A 19,622-nucleotide genomic window follows, 5' to 3' on the forward strand; every position below is an offset into this window, starting at 1 on the left:
TACACCCACCCAGCAAACACATGGGCATATAGCCAATAGAAATGAGTGCTTACATCCACCAATGAGTGCTTACGTCTAACATATGTTAGAATGTTCATAGCATCATTATTTATAATGGCTCCAAACTGTAAAATATAAGCAGAATAGATGAAAAAACAATCAAAGCAGAATAGATGAAAAAAACCCAGTACAATCATTTAGAGCAATAAAGCACATTAAAAAAAAAAAAGATTGAGATTCTGGATAATGTTGAACAAAAGCTAGACACAAAAGAGTACATATGTGTAATTTCATTTATATGAAGTTCAAAGGCAGTTAAAAAAAAAAGATCTGTGCTGGTAGAGGCAGAAGTAATGGTCTACCTTTGTGTGATTACTGACTGGATAGGTATACAAAGGAATCTTCTAGAGTGTTGAACATATTCCATACCTTGATCTGAGTGGTGGTTACATGGTAGATATATACGTAAATATCAATTGAACTGTATACTTAATATTTGTATGCTTTACCTTATGTTATACTCCTCATTTTCCACCAGTTTTACCTGGTGCTCCTGAGCCTGGAGTTGCTGATATCTTCTAGGGAGGTGGCTCCCTCTTTGTTGCCCTACCTTTTCATGGCAAAGCCTTTTATGGGTGGCTGAGGTTAGGAGGTTTATTTTTATTGTTTGTTTTGCTCCATCATTTAGTACACTTCCAACCCTCTTTTACCTTCCAGGAATTTATATTTTAGCTAAAATTTTTTCAATATGATAAACATGACAATAGTATAAAAATAGATAAAAATGACTATATATATATATATTTATAAAGTTAGAGTTCACTTACAGTTATCATTACTTGAATATTCTCATTTCTGCTGTTTCTCAGTTATAACTAAGTACAGTTATGTCTCCCAGTGGAAAATTTCATTCAGGTCATCTTCTGATTTATATGGATTTATAGCAATATCTTTTTCATAACTAAGGGAATTTGGGTATGGGCTTTCTCTTGGGGTGATGAGAATGCTCTCTAAGTATATAGTGGTGATGGCTGTACAATTCTGCCAAGAACTGCTGAATTGTATATTTTAAGGGTGAATTGTATGGTACGTATCCAAACAAAATTTAGCCAAAGGTTAAACATAAGTCATGAAACTCCCCTAAAATATAGAAAGAACAGGACATTGAAAAGTTGATAGAAAAGATAAAAGATATAGAGAACCAATCTAGGGGGTCTAAGAACGATATTTGAAGTTTCAGAAAGAAAGAGACAGCAGAGTATAAGAAATTAGCAAAGGAAGAATGAGACTTTCCCAGATGTGAAGAAAGTCAAACTGAATAGGCCTCCTGAGAAGAAAGTGGAAAGAATAAAAGACTTCTAAACTAGACATAATCACTGTGAGTTCTTAGAGTACAAGAGAATAAGAGCCTGGGGGCCCCCAAATGGAAAAAAAGAATCTCACCTACAAAGGAACAGGAATGAGATTGGCACACATTCTTTATTAGCAACCATGAAAACCAGGATGTAGTGAACAGCACATTATTGGCAACCTAGAATTGCAGACCCAGACAAACTATTATGAAACCCTGAGGGCAAGAAAATGCCTTTTCAGGGACACAAAAACTCTGCTTTCTTCAAAGTTTCCTTTCTGAGGAAGTTACTTGAGGATGTCCAGCAAAACAAGGCAGTATACCAAGAAAGAAAAATCAAGGATTTAATGAAACAGTTCCAACAGAGGAGAGCAATAAAAGCAGTTCCAGGCTGCTGGCTGTGCAGAAAGGCCTAGAAAACAGTCTGCCCATGTTGGAATGGGACCATGAAGGGTTTGACAGTATTCAGGAAGGAAAAAAACCCCACAGACTCCAAAGGTAAGGGAGTGTATTTGAGGTTAGAAAACGTTAAACCTTCGGTGAAGGCAGATAATGCCTTATCAGAACAGAGAGAGACAGAGAGAGAGAGGAAGGAAGGAAGGAAGGGAGGGAGGGAGGGAGGGAGGGAGGGGAAAAGGAAGAATGGAAGAAAAAAATATGCCATAGAGCATTTTAGGAGCAGAGTATTATATGCATAAGGAAATGTAATCATAGCACATAATTTGGCTCTGTCATTAGTAGTTATATAGTTTATAATGATGTAAGCACTATCGATTGATTTTGAACTTTTCTAATGAAACCATAGAAAGAGCACATAAGACTATGTTATGGCTGCAGAAAAAAATATAAATGCCTGTCATCGTGACAAGGTACAAATATAAGTATTGGTGATTTGAAAGATGGAAAGGGGAAATAAGTAAAGGGAAGTGTAAGGGGGGGTTGACTAATGTCCTCTTTTTAGAACATGGAAAGCTGGAGGCTACCATCTGTAGTTGACAGAACAAAAAAGAAAGTTTTAGTATATAATGTAGGTTACAAAAATAACCAACAGATGGGGGCAAAATGTTTGAAATCTTTTGTCTGCATATAGACTATCTTACAGTCTCTTTGTTGTGTGTTTCTATCCCTTTTTATTTTTTTCTGGCATTCTGATGGAGTAAGGAAGGGATATAGACCTATTTGTTCAGTCTACTCTCTGAGCCTTTTGTATGTTATTTACAAATCTCCTAAACCATCTTTCACGCACGAGATTCAGGCTGTCTTATGTTAACTGTTGAATTTTTCTCTGATGGTCCTGCCCACTGACCTCTGGTTTCATTTTAGTAGAGCTGTTACCTTTATGTATTGTTGTGGGTGTTTTTGCTATAATGTGTATACATTCCTGGAAAAGTTGTTTTGCAGAATCACATACTGGGAATCAGGATTCATGATAAAAAAAAAAATACCATTAGCAGAGGCCCATTCAAAAGTCTTTGCAAATTAATAATCCGAGCACTGACAAAACCAGTAGGAATCTTGATAAAATACTAGCATAGATAAAAAGATATGCTAAATTTCTATACAAAGAGAAATGTTACAACATATACAGGACTCTATGTGAACCAGAGAGTTGAAGGTAGCTTACTGGAAGGGGATGTAAAGAGGAGGAGAGGCTGTTTAGTTGTGCTGAAGATTAGGAGAACAGGAAGCACTTCCAAGACAGGGGCACATGGCCAGGCAGAGCCCAGAGAAGGAGCTAGAAATGCGTGCACACTGAGTATCATGACTTGTTTTGTCTTATGGCTTGCAGTGTTCAGCTGCTGCTATTAGGTGGCACAAAATGTTAAAATAATGAGAAAAAATGACAAATGAACAGATGTGACTTTTGTGTAATGCTGAAATTATTCCGTTTGCCAATTGTGTGTGAACAATTAAGTTTTAGCAGGACATACTGTATCTAAATATTTTAATGTACTGTGCCTTTATTATACTAGAAAAATGACTGAAGAAGAGGGAAATGTTATGCTGATTTCTGGGAATGCAAGACTTAAAACACAAAAGTTTGTTTATTCAAATTTCACACACTGGGTTTTCACGAAAATGATGAATAAAAAAACCTGCAATGACAGTATTATTATTTCTCATACCAAGAGGTTTTTTAAAAATTTACTAGTTAATATGCTGTTTTAGACAAAATTTCTGATGGTAGTTGCTTTCTACCATTAAGACACAGTTCTATGATTAAATCAAACCCAGCACTGACAGAATAAGATGTGCAGGAAAGATTTACCTGACTTGCATCTAAGTTCGGCCCCGTTGCTGCCTTCTTGTCCAGTGGAGAGAATCTGGTGTTCAGGAGTTTCTTCCACAGTACCGATGAATGGCAGGAATGCAGTCTGAGACCCTGGAGAATGTTAAAACACTTGAAGGACTGCTATAGGCAAAAGTTGGAGCTAGAGGCTCTGAAGGAGTGAATCTTCAATAGGCATTTTGTTTTGTTTTTCTTACAATCTCTAGTCGTTTATGAGATGGGGCTCTGGGTCTAGGTCAAGGCAACCACCCTAGTAAAAATGATGCCAAACATTTTCTTCTGATGCCTTGTCTTCCAGGTTTGTTTGTTTGTTTGTTTGTTGCCACTCCAGTTCTCCATAGGTTTTTATTTCATGTAACAGCCAGCTTTTATCTTCATGAATATTGTCATGAACCCACTGATACCAGTGATAAGGTTTTAGCTTCAGTCATAACAGATTTCTCCTCCGACTTTCTGTACACACGCGCACCATTAGAAATTTTGCCTTTTTGCTTCTTCGATTGTTATGTCCTCAGTCTTGGAGAGGCACCCTATTTTGAGCTCACCAATACTTACTGGTGTAACTTTATTTGAGAACTTATTTATAGGGCATTGTAGAATTACAGGATAAACTCTACTAGCAATATGGCCTTGGCCAGATGGCTTAACATCTGCGTCTTTACTTGTACAATGTAGGTAATAGTTTCAAATTTGCTGTTGTCACCATGTTGTTTTAAGAATCACAAAGGCTTAGGAAAGCTCGCCGTCAACTCTGAAGTTCTGCCCAGTAAGGCAGTAGTATTACTGATGACATTCTTCTCATGACTTCACCATTGATAAATTATTGTTTCTCCAGGGAGAGTCACTCCGGGGCAGCTCCTGTCCTATATTCATCTCTTCAAGAACAACCTCAAAGCTTTAGTGAGTCACTGTGGGCTCCTACAGCTTGGGCTGGCCACAGTTCAAACTCTGAAACACCCACAGACTGCCAAATGGGACAACTTTCTGGCTTTTGAAAGACTCCTTCTCCAGGTATGTTGCTATGGGAGTTTCTTGGGATATTAGTAGTTAAAATGTTCACTTCTGGGGGAAAACTTGGATATTTATTGTAGTCTTAATAATAAGTCATATTGTTGACATATGCTCTATATCATATTCTCTAAGAACCTCCAAATTAAAATTTTACTAGGAATTTTCCATACTTTTTTTTTTTTTTTTGATAGTGACCTCTTTGGCTTTTCACTTAATATCAAGAATGTCTTTTGAGCATTTGACTAACCTTTAGGAACCTCTTTTCAATTTCATGCCATTTGGACCTTTCTTGATCTCCATGGCATCTTTATTCAATCCTTGCTACTTTTCTTGTAGAATATTGCTACTATTTACATTTCTTCTGACACTAATCCTCAGATAACATCTAGCATGTGGTTTAAAATGATGTTTAGTAAAAGATGAAGGAAGGCAAACTACATTTGTGAATGTGGTGAATTTGAAGCGATTTGTATTGGGTCAGGACCTTTTCATGATTGATGAAATATTTTCATGGAAAACTTAAAAAGTTATAAAGCATTTCAAACTTAAATAAAATAATATGACATATCCACATATTCTCCACATAGACTCAGTATAATCTACCATTTTATGTTTACTTTATATCCTTTTTCATTAAAGAAATAAAACTAGAAATAAAGTTGAAACATTTCTGATACTATACCCTTCCTGGCTCTGATTCTCCTTTTTGTTTTCCCAGAGGTATTCACAAACTCAATTCCTTGTTTTTATATTTTTATTAAATACTTATTTATCCATAAATAATACAGAGTATTGGGCTCTGGGTTTTACTTTTTATGTAAGTAATATTGTATTATAAATATTCCTAAACAACTTGTGTTTTCTTCTCAACATCCTATTTTTAAGATAGTTCAAGCTGACATGTATTGATCTAGTTCATTTAAACTATACCATACTATTTGATTGTATGACTATACAGCACTTTATTTATCCAATTCATATTTATCCAATTCAAATATTCCATATGTGTGTGTGTGTGTGTGTGTGTGTGTGTGTATGTGTGTGTATGGAGAGGGACAGAGAGAGTGAGAGGAAATTCAGTGGAGAGAGACAGAGAGAGAGAGAGAAAAGGAGAGAGAGAGAGAGAGGGAGGAGAAATAGAGAAAAAAGAATATGGTGAATCTCCCAGGACATGTTTTTTGGTGTACATATGAAAGAGTTTTTGTAGGATACATACCTTGGAAAGGATGTTAGATTGTTGACCATGCATATTGTTGAGTTCACTGAATATCCCAAAAGTGATCACCAAAGAGTTTGAACTAGTTGACCCTTGCACTAGGCATGGATGACATTTTGTTCCCTTACATAGTGTCCAGTACTCAGTTTTATCAAATTAGAACATTTTTTTAAATAGTGGAGCCAGTGCTATTTCTTTATGTAAATTTGCAATTCTGTGACTCCTGATGAGGTTGGACATCTTGTATAGTATTTATTGGCTTTTCAATCTTCCTCTTCTGTCAATTACTCATTCTTTTTTGTTTTTTTGTTTGTTTATTTATTTTGAGAGAGAGAGAGAGAGCGCAAAGGAGGGCAGAGAAAGAGGGAGAGAGAATCCCAAGCAGGCTCTGTGCTGCCAGCCCAGAGCTCAGCGTGGGGCTTGATCTCATGAAATGTGACATCATGACCTGCCAATATCAAGAGTCAAACGCCCAACTGAGTGAGCCGCCCAGTCACCCCTCAATTGCCCATTCTTATATTGTGCCCATTTTTATCTATTGGGTAACAGAAAAACTGTCTCATATCATGCAAATACTTCTCCAAGGATGTGGTTTGTCTTTTAACTTTAATTCCAGTATATTGTACAGAAGTCTAAAATTTTAATGTAATCTAGCTGGTTAATATTATCCTTTATGATTTGTGCTTATTTATGTTTTATATTAGAAACCTATTTATACCCCTAATTTCTAAACATGTTGTTCTATATTTTCCACTAAAAATTTACTTTTGACATGTGAAATTTTAATGCACATGGAATTTATTTTTGTTTATGGTATCATTCAGATCTTTCTTTTCTTGTTTTGAGAGAGAGAGGGCACAAGTGAGCGAGGGGCAAAGAGAGAGAGAGGGAGAGAGAGAAGTGGGGCTTATCCGGGACTCATGTTTACCCGAAGTGGGGGCACGAGCTCACCCAAAGCAGGGCTCGTGGTCACCCGTGGTGGGACTCAAACTCATGAGCTGTGAGATCATGACCTGAGCTGAAGTCAGATGCTTAACAATTGAGCCACCCAGGCGCCCCTAACTTTCTTTTCTTCCATATGGATAGTCTAGTCTCCCCACATTATTTATGCAATACTCCAAGTACCATAAATTATTTATCTAAGAGTCATTTTCCTCTTTCTCGTGTTGGCAAAGCGTCAGTTTTGTTCCAGTGTCTGCTCTTTTCTCACGTGATTCAGGCAAATCCTGATTGGTCTCAGAATACATTGGCATTTTCATTTCCTTACCTGATGATTCGTTTAGCAGCTCAAGCCAAAGATAGGCGAAGGATAGTCTGCTGGAAGTGTTTCTAGGAAAGGTTTTCTTTTGCCCTGACAGAAGATACATAATTAGGAAACAATTTCCTTTTTCTGCCTCTTGATGTATGTTTGTGACATGAGCAGTTTTGATAATGAAGGGAGCTCACTGAGATCCGAGGAAGACAGAGTCTGGATCTTTGATGACTTTGAACCTTAGCTCAAATATCTTGTTTTGTGATATAATTATTCTTCTCATTGTTTGAGTCATTTAAAAAATGTTGGTTTTCTGTTATTTGGAGCCAAAAGATACTCATCCTTTTCCTACTAATATATGATATGCTAAGACGCCACATAAAAGTGAGCATGTTTCTTACTTTCTAGTCCGTTCCAGGTTAGTCAGTTTATTCATCACAGAATTAATACTACAATGTTTTAAAATCAGTATGTCCAGTTTTATGCTTTTCTTTATAAAAGAGAATTACAAGATTTATTTGTGGGTATTTTAAAGATTTTAATACCATTGTGAGTTGAATTTCTTAAGGTTCAATTTTCTAATTGTTTGTTGCTGGCACACAGGAATACTCTTGACTCTTGCCTGGTGACCACATGTCCAAAAACTTTGCTTTTGCATTATATTTGTTTCTTCCTTTCTACACTGGACACCCTTTCTTTCTTAGTGCACTGACCAGATACGAGGACACTGCTCAATAGAGCCAGTTAAAAGAGGTATCTTTGTCTTATTCCTGAGTTTAAAGAAAATGTTCTAAAATTTTACCATTAAATATTATGTTTGCTGAGGTTTTTTTGTTTTTTTTTTTGTTTTTTGTTTTTTTACTTTTTTAAAAATCAGGCTAAGAATGTTCCTTCCTAAACCTAGTTTGCTACGTTGTTGTTTTGTTGCTGTTGTTTTTATCATATGTGAATGTTGGATTTGATTTAATACAGATTATGAATTTTTTAGATGACTATATAGGGTTTTGTCACCCTTAATTGTTAACGTGGTGACTTGTAGTCATAATTTTTTAATGTTAAAGAATCATTACTGTGTTCCTGGATAAGTTCAACTTGGTCCTGCCCCACTGCTGGATTTTGCGAATACTTTACTTAGCTATTTGCACTTATGCTCCTAGGTGAGATTAGCATATGATTTTTCTTTATTGTGGTGCCATTGTCTGGTTTTAAAACAAAGGTTATGGTACTTTCTTAAAAATCAGGATGAGTTTCATTTTTATATTTTCTGGAGCTATTTGTATAAGAAAGGAATAATCAGTTGCTCAACAGGGAGATATCTCTAAAGAACCACCTCCCCATAGCTTTGTTGTTGTTAGATTTAGATTTTTATTTCTGATTTAATCACTTAAATATTTCTAGATCTATTTAATTTCCTGTTTCTTCTTGAGACTTTGGTAGTTGATATTAGCTTAAGTTGGCTATTCATTTGTATTTTCAAATTTATTGGCAGAAATTGATTCATAGACTTCTCTTAAATATTTAAATCTCCTTTGAATATATAGTTATATTCCATTTTTAAATGCCTAGTATTTTATTTTTATTTATTTATTTTTATTTTGCTCACTTTGTTTTTTATTTTAGTGTTAGTGGAATTTTATTAATCATTCTAAAGATCCAGCTATCTGTATCTGCATCTGTCTATCTCCTGTATACTCATACCTATAGCTATCTATTAAAGGCCATGAGTTCATACTAACCACAATTCTGATCTAATACCACAGGGTTATTGTAGCTTTTTCCCTTTCCCTATTTGTAACTTCCCTCTCTGACCATGAAGAACCTGTCTCCCCTTACCCTCAACATATTGAATGACATGATAAATTCCCCCCATATGTAACCAATCTCCCATTAGAGTCGCCGCGCCTCTCACGCCCTCCTCACCTCACCTGGGCTCTGTCTTCCTGCTGCAGGCCATGGCCAAGTCCACATAGATGTTCTCTTTCGCCTCCCACACAGGCGGTCCTCCTGAAGCTGCCACGTGCATGCCCTTCTCGCCTCGCTGGAGCTCTGACATCTTGCCCTGTGCTCCCCCTGCCTCGCCCTCGTGCATGGGTGCCCTCCTCACTCCTCTCAGGCTCCAGGACCCACCAGCAGACCCCACTGCTGCCCCCACGGCACAGACGCCTCCTCATTCTGCAGGCTCTGACCCCAGCCAGAATATTGCCTTTGCCACTCCCCTGTTCAGATGATCTCACCTCCCTGCTCAGGCTCTGACACGGTCTTTGGAGACTGCTCTTCTCCAACTTCCAGTGAGTGCTTTTTTTTTTTACCTCCTTTGGTTCTAACAACCCTGTAGACTTGTTACTTCCTCCCTGGATTCCTGTATAGTCCTTTAGGCTCTGATAACCTGCTCCAGGCCACTGCTCCAACTCCTTCCCTTCCCACTGCCCTGCCACACAGCTTCCTCACCCTCTGCTACCCACCACTTATGTCCTCTAAGGTGATTCTCTAGCTCCAAAGTCTAGGAAAAGTGTTTTAACACAAGGCAGAGCAGTTTTCTCCCAGGAATGATCATCTTTCAACTCACTAGAGGTTTCTGAAGAAACTTGATCCAGTATTAATGCTAAGCCATCTTATATTTGTAATTAAGTTTTAGAATCCTGTTCCATATTAGACTGCCCCAGATGTGACCACAGGACTTGGTGTGGTTCTTTCAGCAAGTGGAAAGGAATAAAAACACTGGGGAAAAGAAGTAAGCGTTTAAAATGCAAAAACCCTACTTCTTATCATAATTGCATGTTACCCGGCTAGCACTGTGTTCTCCATCATTTCTGGATCCTTGCATGTTAGTGATGTAGCAGAGGCAAACTTGTAGACTGGCCGTCATAATTGCTCTTTGTATATGGACATGCTTATTTTATACAGTATACATTTACCCATTAGTGTAACAAGTCCTAATATACGGTGAGCTATCCCTTTTACAGATGTTAGTTTGATAGTAGAGCATCTAAGTTTATTTTGAGGACGAAGGCAACTTCTAGCATTTCCCAAAGAGCTTGAGAGCCACTTAGATGCAAATCTCAGTCAGCACGGAGAGTTGTTTATTTCTTTGGAGACTCATTTCCACCACTTTCTACCAGGCCTTTGTCACCGGGACCTCAATGTTGACTTTATGGCCTAAGTAACATTATAGACAATCTTGGTTAAGAAAAAGAAATTGGTCCTGGAAATCTATACTTAAGTACAGGTTACTGCATTTCCTCTACACCACCATCTTTTGGTTCAGTGGTTTAGGCGATTTTATGACAAATCAGCAACAGATCTGAGTACAATTCATAAGACTTATGTTTGGCTGAGGCTTCTGAAAATGACAGAAAGATCATGTCGTGTGCTCAAGAGAGAAACTTTTTTGAGTGTTGTTGGGGAAAAATCTAATATTTATTAGCAGTGAATATGCTTTTAAAGACCAAAGGAGATAAAATAGGTTCTCAACTCCTTTTCCTCTCCCTTATCTCCAAGGTCCAATATCACAGTCTGTGTTTTAGGTGTTTGGTACACGTGTGCACATTGCCAAATAATTGTTTCTGTTCCAAGTTTCAAATGTAGGAAAGAGCAGATTTAATCTGAACATGGATACATATGTGATTCTATTCATGAATGTATTCACTTGTAAGAGTAGCTTTGCTTTATTTACTTATTTATTTATAATATGAAATTTGTTGTCAAATTGGTTTCCATACAACACCCAGTGCTCATCCCAACAGGTGCTCTCCTCAATAAATCAAAGTACAGATTTACTTATTTTGGATAGTCGTCTACGAAGAATTCTCTTTTTAGAGTGGAGCAAGCGAGATTGATTTCGTCACCTCATCTAATTAAGATCAAATTGCCTACCTCATAGTGTTTGCTATTGTTAGGATTGAATGCAATTATGTACGTACATCACTAAGTACAGTGCTTGACATTTAGTAAACACTCAATAAATAGTAGTTATTTATTCTTTCAGCTGAACCACAAATATTACAAATGCCAATTTATTTTAAAAGAGCAATGCCTTCAACATACTCTCGCCTAGACTTTGTTTTTCTAACTTAAAGTTTGTTAAGGAAAAATGAAGTTGTTCCTTAGGACAATGTTACTGCCTTTTTGTATTTACTGTTTGATAATATTTAACAGCATTTTTCTTTAAAGCTAGATGTAAATCCCAGTGTTTCTAATCTGCATGTCTGATGTCTTTGTGCTAATTGTCACAAAGAAAAACTTTATTGACCATAATTTACTGTGGTTATGAAACAGTAGCAAGCTCTGTGGTAGAAGAGGCAGCTGTGTTTATATTTCCTAAAATAATATACTTTATACATATGTGTTACCCATCTCCAGTTATTTCTTTGGGCAGAATTTACATTTCTAAATTAAAATATCACACTTGGAAAGGGATTTTGAAATCAAATAAAATGAGTTACGAAGCCACTTAAGATAACCCAGGTACATGTTGCTTTAGTCTTAAATTTCACTTGCCTTTGCAGTGAAAAGTAGCTATACCATTTTACTAGTTGTCAAACCAGTTTTTTTATGGGTAGAATGAACTCCTTTTATGAGATACTAAATTTCATAATATCTCTTCTGTAACAAATCACATTTCCCTTAGCTAATGAGTATGCCTGCTTGTGCTGTAACAAACTGGGGGTTCACCTTCCCAGTCCTCTAGAGCTTCTGTGAGGTCCCCAGCCATGTGGCGCGGCTTGGAAGTAATGCCTCATTTCAGTTCCATGCCTGACCACACCGACACCCTGGGAGGTCCCGTTTTGTTGTGACTTGTCACTTGCAAAAGTGCTGGTCACATCATTTGGATAAAGAGTGAGGTACGAGGCAGAAAAAGATGATTCCCAAAGCAGTCCTGAGTGTCGTTTACACATTAAGGAGATTTTTCATAGGATTTTTCCTGAGAAGGAAAACTGTGGAGCATGTTTAAAAGAAAACCTCTTATTTCTTTTATACTCGACTCTCAACAGTTCTGACACCAAACATGTAGGACTCCCTACACCAACCAATCCTCCAACTCTAAACACCAACTGGGTGACCTACAGTTCAATCATGACGCTAACTAAATGGAGCTAGTGCAGACCCCACAGGTTGTAGGCACAGTCCCACAAGACTCCCCCCCTTTCCCCCCACTTTAGACATCAATTGCAAGTCTGGGCTTCTCATACTTCTGACCAACCGGTTAGATATCAGGTCGCCCATAACCCCTTTCTCGGGCTTGATATTTGGTGTAATGGCACACAAAACTCAGGGAAACATTTATTTAACTTGATCAGTTTATTATAAAGGGTATTACAAAGTATATAGGTGAACACTCAGATTAAGAGGTACATAGGGTGAGGTCTGGAAGGGTCTTAAGTGCAGGAGCTTTTGTCCCCATGTGGATGGGATGTGCCACCCTCCCAGCACATGGATGTGTTTACCAAACCAAAAGCTCACTGAACTGTATACTTGAAGTATTTTTATGGAGACTTCATCATGTAGGCATGATTGATTATTAACTCAGTCTCTAGCCCCTCCCCCTCCCTGGAGAAGAGTGGGTAAGGCTGGAAGTTCCAAGCTTCTACTCATAGCTTGGTCTTTCTGGTGACCAGTCCTCAGGAACTATTCAGGAATCCACTAAGAGTTACCTCATTAGAACAAAAGATGCTCCTATCACCCAGGAAATTGCAAGGGATTTAGGAGTTCTGTGTACCAGGAACCAGGGTCAAAGACCAAATATTAGAACAAATGATGATTCTAGAATTTCTATTGCTCAGGAAAATATAAGGATTTTAGAAGCTGTGTGCCAGGAACTGGGGGCAGAGACTAAATATATAGTTCTTATTATGTCACAGTGTTTTTTACAGTATTACATCAAAATAACTGCAAAGGCAAGTATTAGAGAACAACTTTCCCCCATTCCAGATTTCCATGAGGTGGGTCTTTGTAGGCATGCTCTTAGTCTGTCTCTGACCCTTTACATCCTCCTCTCTTGGGAAGAGGACTGTCTTTTCTAGTTGGCAAATTTGGGATGATTGAATGGGCTCAACTCTGCCTTTTCTCCTCTCGAGAGGTGCTCTGTCTGTGGAGAGGACTATGGTACTTAGCAGTTTCAGCACCAGAATCTGCCTTCTTCTTTCTCCACTCTTCTTACTCCTTAGAGCAAGCTGGCAGCAGGGAGTAGGTGCTCTGCCCTGTGTCTCTATGGGAGGGCTCCCTGGTCAGAGCTTGCCCCTGACCTGGGGGAAAAGGCTGTCTGATTCTGGAGCTCCATAGGAACAAGCCACTTGGCTGACAGACCTAATATTCTATCACCCAGACTGGCCTTTATCACAAAAAAAAGGGATGTTTCGACTCATGCCTTTACTAAGGTCTGCTTTATTTCTCAACTTGTTCAGAAGAGAGGTGTGGTTTTTTGTTTGTTTGTTTGTTTTTGTTTTTGGTTTTTTTTTTGGTGGTCCCTTTGGAGAGCCCTACAGTAATCAGTTGTTTTGAATGAAATGTCTTAAATATTTTGGGAAAAGAGTTAAATGGGGATTTATTAGTTATCTCTTTGGACATTTGTATTAAGCAGTTTTGTACCTATAAAGAGATGTGGGGGGGGGGATTGTAACATAATACATAGGAAAACTTTATTTTTTAATGATTGGGTTGAAAATAACAAAGGTAATTTTCCATTCTGAAAATAAAAGGGGCAGATTTGGTCAGAAGAATACTACCATTTTTCATTGATTCTAAGATGTCAATTTTTCCCCACATTTTAGTATTTCTGAAATTGGGATGCATCCTGAAATTCATGGTATTTCTTAGTTTAATGACAGTGTTCTGTTTCTTGCTGGAAGTATATAAAATAATGGTATATATTATTTGGTAATAATGGTATATATTATAATCGGTGGTATCTTAGAGTCAGTAAAATGGGGCTTTGAAGGTAGGAATTCAGACCTTAGGTCTGACTTGGTGTCTTCCTGACTGCTGTATTGCCCATTGGGTTAAAATAATGTTATTTAAATGGCAGTTTTCCTTCACTGGCCATGACTATGACAAATGCCTTGGCACATGAGGTATTCATTTCACTGTAGCACTTTTCATAAGTTGAGGAGGTTCCCCGCCCCGCCCCGCCCCCCCCCCCCCCCCCCAGTAAGTTTATACCTAGTGGATTATGCTGTGAATACATCCTTACCTCTGGGGTAACCCTGCTGCCATGTAAGAAGTCTAATTGCCCTGAGACCTCCATATTTTTAATGTTTTTTAATGTTTATTTATTTTTGAGAGAGAGATAGAGACAGAGAGAGACAGAGAGAGAGACAGAGACAGACGGGGAGGGGGTTGGAGAAAGCATGAGCGGGGGAGGGGCAGAGAGAGAGAGAGGGGGACAAAGGATCCAATGTGGGCTCTGCGCTGACAGCAGAGGGCCTTATGTGGGGCTAGACCTCATGAGCCATGAGATCACGACCTGAGCCGAAGTTGGATGCCAGACTGAGCCATCCAGGCACCCTGAGACCTCCATTTTTGTGATGACAGGGGCTCTTGTAGAATCCCCAACCTTGCCTACCAGCTGTGTGAGGGAGCCATCTTGGATGCCAGCTCATGGAGCTTTCAGGTGGTTGTAGCTCCAGTGGACATCTGACCACAACCACGCAACGTTCCAAAACAGGACTGCTCGAGCAAGCCCTCCTCAAATTCCAGATATGACTCCAATATTGTAATTAAAATAAAGTGTTTAATTCAAGTAGAAAAAAAATTTTTTTTTCCTGTGTGGATTCTTGATAGCTTAAGAATGTGTTGACTTAGCTTTGGTCCCTAGAGTGAAATATAACTTGTATAATATTTTAAATATAAAAACACTGCCTTTAAATTGCTAAAAATTGTGACAGATTATCTTGATTAAAATAAACCCATGATTAGTGTTTTAAATCACTACTGATACATAAAATTTAATTATTGAATTTGCCTACTTTTTACCTATCTTGCATGTAACTCATTTTGATTAAAAGCATGTGAGACATTTTATTCACAACTGCTGATTACCCATTTTGAACTAACTAAAATTTAGTTAGAACAACCGACCTGAAATTAGTTAATACTATTTAAGAAATACAAACACCAAGAAACACTACTTAGAACAAGCGAAAAAAATAACTCCTGAATACAAAGATTGTATGTTCTCACAACTTTTCTAACATTTGCTTTGTTTATCCTCCTTTCCCTATAAATAGCTGTAGGGCCTCTTTCTCATGGTTCTGGAAAACCACATTATGGCCACATTATGGCTAACTCCTAAGTATTAATTTCAGTATTAAGTTATAGATCTCCTTTTCCCAGCCACATGCACATGCACATGTGAACACGTGCACGCACACACACACACACACACACACACACACACGCTTCTTCCCTGCATAACAGGTCAAAAAAAGAAAAATAGAGCCGAAGTAACATTGATTCTGATAAATAGGGAAACTTGGGACTTTAAAGTATTAGGTTTTTTCCCCCCAGCTTTTCTGATGGCTGGTCCAGATCAAAACTTCAATGTCACATCCTCAGGAAAGCCAAGCCTTCCCTGAGTAGCTTTGTCATCACTTTAGTTTAATTTTGTTTCTCCTTTGCTGATAGTTTTTGTTTACACACTCATTGTCTCCCTTGCTAGACCGTAAGATAAGTGAGACTAGGGACTTTGTTGACCCTGTTTACAGGTATGTTCCAGAATGTACATTCTTCATTTTCATGCTGGCCATAGCAGGCTTACCTGCCTGCCTATGGGAATTTGAGAAGTTTGATATAAACATGGAGTTCACTTGCCACAGAATGGCACCTGAATACGAATAACTACTTAAGTGCTTTATGAGAGTTCAGAATGATGCTTTGCATAGACACAGGACTGAAGCTTTTTATGTTAACACCTATTCTGACTTCTTACATAGCACATGGCCACCCAAAATAATGGCTGTCCTTCCCAGTCACCTTTGCAGCTGGGTTCTGGTGAATGAGACACAAGCACAAGTGAGGTGGGCCGCTTTCAGGCTGTGTGTGGAGAGGGTAGGTACACACCTCTTACCCTTTCTTCCTGCATGCTGAAATGCAGCCAGGATGGCAGGAGCCGGCGTGGCCATCTTGGGTCACGAGAGGAAGCTGTGCGTTGGAGATGTTTAAATGAATGATGGGAGGACCATGGTTGGTTTGCTGAAGATGGTGTGAACACTGTACCAGCCCTGGACCACCTACCCGGACTTTACGTCACTGAGAAATACATTGTCTTCCTTGCTAGACTGTAAGATAAGTGAGACTAAGGACTTCGTTGACCTTGTTTACAAGTATGTCCCAGAATGTACACCCTTCATTTTCATGCTTGCCTATCTATAATTTTGGGTCTTTATGACAGTAGCTAACCTACTTTCTGATTAACATGGTCATCTCTTGCCGCCGTTTTCATAGCAGTGGTTTGTTCCGTGAGCCTTGAAATTCTGATCGTTTTATGATCTCATGAGAAAGCGGTCAAAATAATGAATTGTCTCGATGCCTGCACTCTTAAATGTCACCGGTTTCTGGGATATTTGGAAATAGTGTATGGGATTTAGATTACTTAAATGCAGCCATAAATTATTAGAGCTTTAAAATTTTCCAAACAAATTTGCTGAATAAGTCCCAGATGAAAGACATTTGGAATTAAAGAGATCTGAATAGATTAACATGTTGGTCCCTCAGGGGCTCACATGATTAGACTCTTTATTAATTGACAAGACTTCTACCCCCTCGTTCCCCCCACAATTCTGAATGCCTGGGGAGACACTGTAACTAAAACGTCTCTGGTTTTTAGAAATACAAATCATCCCTTCATCACCTTTTCTCTTCTCCCGGGGAAGCCCCTTCCTTCTAGTTCTCTGCCAAGAAAGGTGTCACTCCCCAATGGTGGAGGGAAAATCAGCTGAAAAGCCTTTTGCAAAAGAAAATATTCTATTCATTCCATGTAATAACAATCTGTTGAGTCCATGCTGCCTGCTGGGCCGCGAGGTTACCGATGGAAACATTTATGGCTTCTTGCATGTGCACAGTTTATCATGTAATGTCGATTGGCTATCAGTGCCTGAGCACCATTTGTGCCATGGCCGGGGATCTGGGACCAGATGGGATTTTCTAGGCTTGTCTGAATATGTGAGTGCTGAACCTGTAGTATTGCCTCTGTGGAAAAAGTAAGTCCTAGATTCTTCTCAACCAATTTATACACACACTTTTGGAACTGCTGATGAAGACTGGGGGACTGCATAGCAGAGGCTGGACAAGTTATGAATTTGCCTATGGTCTTACTGCTAGCAAGTATTGGAGCCAGGTTAAAACCCAGATCTGATTGAAACCATGGGCTTCACTAGTATGTATGGCTGGAATATTTGTCCTGGGGCAGAATGTCCGAGTAACTATTGGCCGCTTAAGTCTTATATTCCACGCATTCTTGTTCCTGGGCATTCAGATCAAAAAGTTTTCAAAAACACAGTAGGATCTCCATAGGCCATGAATTAAATCTTCAGTTTATATGCATTTATATTTGATAGCTTTGTGTGCATTTATTAGATAACTTCATCTGTGAGTACTGAGATCATTAAAATGCAACATTTCCCACTAATTTTTCTTTGATATAGCCAGAAATTTGGCAACCAGCTTGGATTTTCATCTTGAGTTTTGCTCCTCAGCAAACCTTTTATTGAAACCTCATGAGACCTATACGTTTCTCCATAAGGATACATAATCTTCATTTCACTTTTCTCCTGCAGAATATTTTATTTTAATGTTGTTCTTCTTCTCTATCACATTGAAGTATTTCTGAATAATAAAAAAGACAAATGGAAAACATAAAAAAAAAATACCATGCATGAATTTCTTGTTTCTTTGCCTAGGGAGGGCACATCGCCAGATTTTGGAGTTAGGTGAATTTGTGCCAACCATCTGATTAGAAAGTGAGAGTTGAATATATGGGCTGAGGAAACTTGCTTTTAAACTGGGCTTGCCTTAGAAGCAGTGATATCATATGTTGTTCCAGCTGGAAGCCAGAGTTAGGGATCAGGCAAAGTAAGTTGAAGGCTAACAATTTTGGTCCTTAGTGTTTTGTGGGTCTACCAAAAAAGTTTCAAATACGCATTTATGCCAGTGGCCAAAGACACATCTGGGTGGGTCTTTGTTTTATGAAAAGCAAGAAGGGTTACAACCATTCTGGTTTGCATGACCAGAAGGGAAATAATCATGATTTGTGCTTCTCTGTGCAGACTGAGGGTTCTGTCCTGAGCCACTCCCTCTCTCTGTTTGTACTATGCTGTCCACCCCAATGCTTGCTGGGATTTTTCCCCCCTTTTTAAACACCTGGGTTCCTAAGAATGGAAGGCAGTAACACTGTTTAATTGCTTTTCTTTCTTTCTTTTTTTTTTTTTTTTTTAATGTTAGTCAGCCTTGGAGAAACCAAGTCTTGTTTATGCTCATTCACAGGAAATCTTGGGTGTAACTTAAGGGCAGATCTTTCTGAAGGAATCTTGTACCTAGGTTGGCTGAATATCTAGAGGATCTTAACACTTTAGTTTTTTCTTCTTTTAAGTTCATTTATTTATTTTGAGAGAGAGCAAGTGCAAGTGGGGAAGGGGCAGTGAGAGAGGGAGAGGGAGAGAGAAAATCCCAAGTAGGCTCCATGCTGTCAGCATAGAGCCCTATGCACGGCTTGATCCCATGAACCATGAGATCACGGCCTGAGCAAAAATCAAGAGTCGGACGCTTAATAGACTGAGCCACCCAGGCACCCGCTCTTTACTTCTGACTTAAAGATTCTGAGAGAGCTAAAGGTTAGCTTGACATTAGTGGGTACCTGATACCTGAGAGAAAGCTTGAGCCTGGGTGTGGATTTCTCCCGCAACTTCTATTTTTTACCATTCTCAAAGGACTAGATAGGATGAATTATTTATTGAGGGCTTACTTGTTTTTGTTTGTTTGTTTTGTTTTGTTTTTGCCAAAGGGGCTGCTAATCCTCAAAAGTAGGAGAAATGTTTGTTCAGGATCTCAGGTTTTTTTCTAGCAAGGGACTCTGAGGATTTGGCCAACCTGCACATCTTGACTAAATGACTGTGCCTTGGTATCCCCTTCTGTTCCTCCCATTCTTTACTTTTGAATCAAGGGACTTAAAGCAGAGCGGGATAGTGCTGAATGGAAGCTGACCAGTCTGTCTCTTTTTCCCCAGAATGAGTTGGCACTGGGAGCAATAAATGCTGAGTGAGGAATGTCACATGATCCAAATATCCTAAAGACATACATTCTTTAGGAGAAGCATTGTATGTGGTTTCCCTCAGCCCTCTTTCCGCCGACTTTTCCAGTAGGGGCAGTGATAGCTTATAACTTGTAGAATAGTGTTGCAGTATCATTTTACAAATATTATAGAAATACTTCTCTCCTAGAGTAATTTATGTCATTTTCTGTCTGTGCAGGAGGAAAAAAAAAGATCCACAGCTGGCGAATTGCATACTGGTTA

The 19,622-nt window shown here is 38.6% G+C and overlaps 1 protein-coding gene across 1 annotated transcript in view; it reads left to right on the top strand.

Annotated features, from left to right (window-relative positions):
* The window catches only part of SCFD2 (sec1 family domain containing 2), a 401,788-nt gene that overhangs the window by 70,131 nt on the left and 312,035 nt on the right, over positions 1-19,622 (top strand). Inside the window, exon 4 of the mRNA XM_030313874.2 lies at positions 4,477-4,652. Coding sequence (XP_030169734.1) covers positions 4,477-4,652 — 176 coding nt within the window. The remainder of the gene's footprint in view (positions 1-4,476; positions 4,653-19,622) is intronic.

This window comes from Lynx canadensis, chromosome B1 (genome assembly GCF_007474595.2).
Source record: "Lynx canadensis isolate LIC74 chromosome B1, mLynCan4.pri.v2, whole genome shotgun sequence".
NCBI classification, from domain to species: Eukaryota; Metazoa; Chordata; class Mammalia; order Carnivora; family Felidae; genus Lynx; species Lynx canadensis.